The 5852-nt window shown below is 32.0% G+C and overlaps 1 protein-coding gene across 1 annotated transcript; it reads left to right on the top strand.

Moving 5' to 3' along the window:
* Positions 1-555: 555 nt before the first annotated feature.
* On the top strand, positions 556-4344 carry LOC131633051 (cinnamoyl-CoA reductase 1). Its single transcript, XM_058903761.1, has 5 exons — positions 556-806; positions 927-1081; positions 2318-2503; positions 2621-2973; positions 3846-4344. The coding sequence occupies exons 1-5, from the start codon at positions 671-673 to the stop codon at positions 4024-4026; spliced, it is 1011 nt and encodes a 336-aa protein (XP_058759744.1). The 5' UTR covers positions 556-670; the 3' UTR covers positions 4027-4344.
* Positions 4345-5852: the final 1508 nt, after the last annotated feature.

Genomic DNA, 5852 nt, shown 5'->3' with positions numbered 1-5852 from the left:
GTTGTTCTTGAATTCAGTAAATCATATGTGGTGCCTTGGAGGCTAACGAATAAATGTGACTATAATATTTAAGCGTTTTAACCGGTTCGTTTTTGACAACTCATATTTTTAAAGAAAATAATTATTGTGTAGATAAATTAACTAATTTAAGTTTGTTAGTTATTAAGTATACATGGTGAGATAATATACATATCAATATCAATGTAGTTATGAATTTCAATACAATTAAATTAAGTCTTCCTAATTTCAAGCATTGTTAGGTTTGAGATTTTGTATGTAGTCCCCTTATTTTTTTATCTAATATTTTTTTATATCATGGGTTCATCCTTCTTTAATTAAAAAAATTCATTAAAAATTAATTAAATTAATTTAAAGTTTTTTTATAATTTGATCTATGTATGTTAAAAATAAACTAAAAAATATACATTAAAAAAATCAAATGTCTTAAATGAATAAGAAGTGCTATTATTTTATTAACAAAATGGAGATAATATATGTTACTGTAACGGGGTTGGTGAGAATCGATTTTTGTTATAAAAAGCTTCTGATTGTAATTCCTCTCTCATATTTCCACTTCTTACAACCCCACGTCACAAGTCATCACATCACAACAACTTTCCCATTATCACCTTCTCTATCCCACTCCCTTTCTCCTTTCCCCACCACCAATATGCCTTCCGCCGAACCTTCATCGCTCTCCGGCCAAACCATTTGCGTCACCGGCGCCGGTGGATTCATCGCTTCATGGATGGTAAAACTCCTCCTCGAAAAAGGCTACACCGTCCGAGGAACCCTGCGAAACCCAGGCACGTTGCTTAATTTCTTAATCGCGTTTTAATTTTCGATAATCAAAATCATGTGAATTAATTAATTTATTAATTAAGATATTTTGACGTGAACATGCATGAAATTTGATTTGATTTCAGATGATGCAAAGAACGGACATTTGAAGGAGTTGGAAGGAGCGAAGGAAAGACTAACTCTGCATAAAGTTGATCTACTGGATCTTAACTCCGTTAAAGCTGCCGTTAACGGTTGTCACGGTGTTTTTCATACTGCTTCTCCCGTTACCGATAACCCCGTCAGTTTTCGTTCTCTCAATTCTCTTCCTTATTTGATTTTTATTTATTTAAAGAATCTTTTTATTTATAATTTTCAATCTTCTCAATCAAAGGATGCAATCACAAATAAAACCAATTAAATATAGTCTGCTAAACCATAATGGGTTTCATGTATATTAGAAAGAAAATGTTTTAATAAATATTATTTTTACAATTTTTAATATTGATTATATTTTTTAGTTTAATGAGTATGTCTAAAATAATTTATATTGTCGTCTAATAAAAAATCATTGATATGTCAATGTTGTCAAATTAATTTTAGAATATGTTTCTGATTTGGCTAACATATGTTGCTGATTTAGTTATTTAATTTGACAGTGTAAAAATTTTACACTGTCAGTGTATTTCAATTAAATTTTTATATTATTTAAATTACTTTGATAGAATTTTATTTTTAAATATATGCATTTATATTTTTCTATGAAGGAAGGCTCCTCCCGTCTCAAATTGACTACTCTACTTATAAAAACTATTTTAAAATAAGTTTAATTAGGATTTTTTCCTAATAGTTATTTATGTCACTTTCAATTTAATATATTATATTTTATATTTTATATTTATGATTAAAACAATTATATCAATATATAATAAAAATATTTCAGTAAGATTACTTTTCATTCTTTTTTTTACCATACAATATTTTTTATGTATATGTAATAATCAATTTGGTTCTATTCTATAATAAAAATTGTATATCATATAAATAAATTTCATAAAAATATTTTTAATTGATAGATAATATTTTTAATTAAGATAACGGAAGTAAAATTAAGAGAAAAATAAATAAATCAAAAACTATTTAAAATTTTAAAAAAGCTACAAATATGACATTGCCAAAAACAGAGCTATAGTATCACTGATTAGATCCATAAAAAGTACTACCGTAGTATCATAGACAGAATCATGTCATATGCTGTGATTATTTGAATTTTGAACAGTTGGTTGGTGGGTCTTATATTTCCATAAGTAAACCTTGTTTGTTGCTTCTCTATCAAGACAAAATAAAATGAACGTGTGTAAAACTCTATACGACGTGTCATATAAATTTCACATCCACCAACTTTCAAATTAATCTTCCACTATATCTTTTTAATTAATCTAGTGCTATTAATTAATAATAATAAAATTTCAAATATACTAATTTAATTGTACACAAAAATGATTATTAAATTTTTTATTTGGATAATGTGTCACAGGAAGAGATGGTGGAGCCTGCGGTGAATGGAGCAAAGAATGTTATCATAGTCGCTGCAGAAGCAAATGTGAGGCGCGTGGTTTTCACTTCCTCAATTGGTGCAGTCTATATGGACCCAAACAGAAGTGTTGATGTTGAAGTTGATGAGTCTTGTTGGAGTGATTTGGAGTTTTGCAAGAACACCAAGGTCACTATTCCCTTCATTTGTTAACCACTATTATAGTACTAATGTCGATGTCGTGTTCTAGATTATAGTTCATACTCTAATGATGAATGCAACTGATTTGAAATTTGATTATTGTAGAATTGGTATTGCTATGGGAAAGCAGTGGCAGAACAAGCAGCATGGGATATAGCAAAAGAGAAAAAAGTAGATTTGGTTGTGGTGAATCCAGTTTTGGTTCTTGGACCATTGCTACAACCCACAATCAATGCAAGCACAATTCACATACTAAAATACTTAACTGGCTCTGCAAAAACCTATGCAAATGCAACACAAGCTTATGTTCATGTTAGGGATGTTGCATTAGCACACATACTTGTTTATGAAAAACCTTCTGCTTCTGGTAGATACTTATGTGCTGAAAGTTCTTTGCACCGTGGAGAGCTTGTTGAAATTCTGGCTAAGTATTTTCCTGAGTACCCAATTCCTACCAAGTAAGTCACTCTTCAATTATTCTTCCTATTATAATTTTCATTATTAATTAATATGAGCTGGTAGTTCTGTTAGTTCCAGTTAGTTCAGAGTTAGTTCAGATGAGTCGTTATTTGTGCAGAGATATCAGATGTAGAGACACATATTCATAGTTAGTTGTGACATTCCACTTATTTATTTTTTAAAAGACAATCTTATTCTTTAAACTAGTCAATAAAAAAAAAGGAGCTAGTATAGAATAAAAATTTATAAATGTTGAAAAAAATTGGAAAAGAATTGAAAGGTGACATAGTAGGTATACCAACTTTGACTATCTTATGTTATCTATATTCCATGTTCCATTTCTACCACCTAAATAAAGTATCGAAAGTGAAATTAAAACTATTGGTATTATTTTATAAAGTTGAAATAAGTGGAGCATATGCTTCCTTACCAACCTCAATGTCCTTATCACACTATCTATATTCTATATATTATCTACCTCTTCCATTAATATGGGCATATCTAAATATTTAATATTAATAAAATTTATCGTTTTGGTTTTCAATCATTTTTATATGTTTGCTGATAAATGTTACATTCAATGTCGGATGATGATTTGCTGCCGTCGCGATATCACATATTCACGTATTTAGAGCATTGGAAACCCTTAGATCAAGATCATACGATTCAAATTGAAAGTTAATATTTTATGTTATAAAATAAAAAGTAAAATATGTTTTCTTTGAACCGTCAGATCAAGATCGAATGGTCACCAATGGTCTGAATGGGTGATAATGCAAACTGCAGGGAATTTAATTTTTTTCAAGGTCATCATAACTTGCACCTGGGGTCATAGGTTCAAAGTTAACAAAGTTAATGTTTTACAATGCAGGTGCTCAGATGAAAAGAATCCTCGAGTGAAACCACATATCTTCTCAAACAAAAAACTGAAAGATTTAGGATTGGAATTTACTCCAGTGAGTCAATGTTTATATGAAACCGTTAAGAGTCTGCAAGAGCATGGTCACATTCCTGTTCCAAAAGAAGATGATTCTGTAGAAGTCAAATCCTAATCCTTATTCAATTTGTCAACAAGTTTAATTCATGACAAAAACAGAAGCAAATTTTAGCAATCTACTAGGTACTGGCTCATGTTGCGCATTATGGACATCTTTCCTACTATAGAAAGGCATCATGCAGATTGTAATTGTCATGTTTGAAAATAATCTCAATATGTTATTGTTGTCTGTGTCAGCGATTTTCTTAATTCTCCTTATTGGCTCAATACTTGTGAAATTCTTAGAGCTAGTATTTCGGTTTTATATCATATACGAGAAAGTAACGGAACTTTCCCTCGGTTTATCTTAATAAATTTGAAAGATTCTTTAGATTTTTGCAGTATGTTGGTCTTAGATCTTTTGTTTTTTCGTTTTATTTTGTTGTTGTATGTTTTAACGACTTTCTTTTGTTGAAATCTCTTAACCTTATAAAAGATAACGCAAAAGATAAAACTAGTCTCAAAAGGAAAGGGAAAACAGCCATGGCACGGAAGAGAGATACTCAACAAGTCAAACAATCAATAGAAAAATAAAGTAAACAATCAATAGAGCAATTAAGTTACAATCAGGAGAGAAATAATTAAATCCCCCTACGAAGCTAGAGAGTAGTAAGAAGATTTCTTGGTAGGAAGGTAAAAAAATTAAGGCTACCGAGAACACCATATCCTAAGCCTGATGCCACCATCTGTTGGGTTTAGGATTAAAGCTAAAGAATAGGTCTAAATAAGCTATATTTTAGGAGTTGATTTATTCAAGTCTGTTATAATTTACTTTCCTTATTTTTCTCTATTCTAGTTACATTCAAATTGTAAGGCTTTATAAAAGCCACTGCAGTATGTTGAATAAAGTATCGAGTATTTTCATCTTCCAATTTCTGTTCTATTTCCTTTATCTGGTATCAGAGCTCGAAAGGGCCTGATAAGAATGATATAGAAAGTGAGTGTTTGAGAGGAAAAACACTGAGAGGAAATAAGAAAGTCTGCAATAGTGTTTGAGAGGAAAAACACAGAAGAAAAGAAAAATGGCAGCAGAAAGTTTCTCAACACCATGTGTTCTGAAATTCGATGGTGACTACGATCACTGGAGCTTACTTATGGAGAATCTCCTCCGTTCCAAGGAGTACTGGAGCGTCATCGAAACTGGCCTCGAAGGGACCGAAGCCAGAAGCGCCAAAGCACTCGACGAAGCAAAACTCAAAGATCTTAAAGCAAAAAACTATCTTTTTCAGTCCATAGACAAGAGTATCTTGAAAACTATCACCCAGAAGGAGACAGCCAAACAGTTGTGGGATTCAATGAAAGTTAAGTATCAAGGAACTGCTAGAGTGAAGCGCGCACAGCTGCAACGGCTTCGCAGAACATTCGAAACCCTTGAAATGAAATTGGGAGAAGGTGTATCTGAGTACTTCACAAGAGTCATGTCTACTGCCAATGACATGAGGAATTGTGGAGAAGACATGAACGATGTCAAAATTGTTGAAAAAATACTTCGAAGTCTCACGGACAACTTCAACTTTGTGGTATGCTCCATCGAAGAGTCCAAGGACATTGATGATCTCACAGTAGATGAATTGCAAGCATCCTTGCTTGTACATGAACAAAAGGTGATTGAGAAAAGGAGTGAAGAGCAAGTTCTACAGGTGGAGAACGAGCAAAGGAATGTACAAGGAAGAGGTAGAAGCATATATCAGAGAGGAAACAGCAACTTCAGAGGCGGAAACTTCAGAGGCGGCAACTTCAGAGGTCGGGGAAGAGGTAGATCTTTCGTTAACAGGTCAGCCATCAATTGCTTTCGATGTGGAAAGCAAGGGCATTATCAATTTGAATGTTCAAGTCTGGAAA

Source organism: Vicia villosa, unplaced genomic scaffold (genome assembly GCF_029867415.1).
Source record: "Vicia villosa cultivar HV-30 ecotype Madison, WI unplaced genomic scaffold, Vvil1.0 ctg.001067F_1_1, whole genome shotgun sequence".
Taxonomy (NCBI): Eukaryota; Viridiplantae; Streptophyta; class Magnoliopsida; order Fabales; family Fabaceae; genus Vicia; species Vicia villosa.
This window is presented reverse-complemented; position numbering and strand designations above follow the sequence as displayed.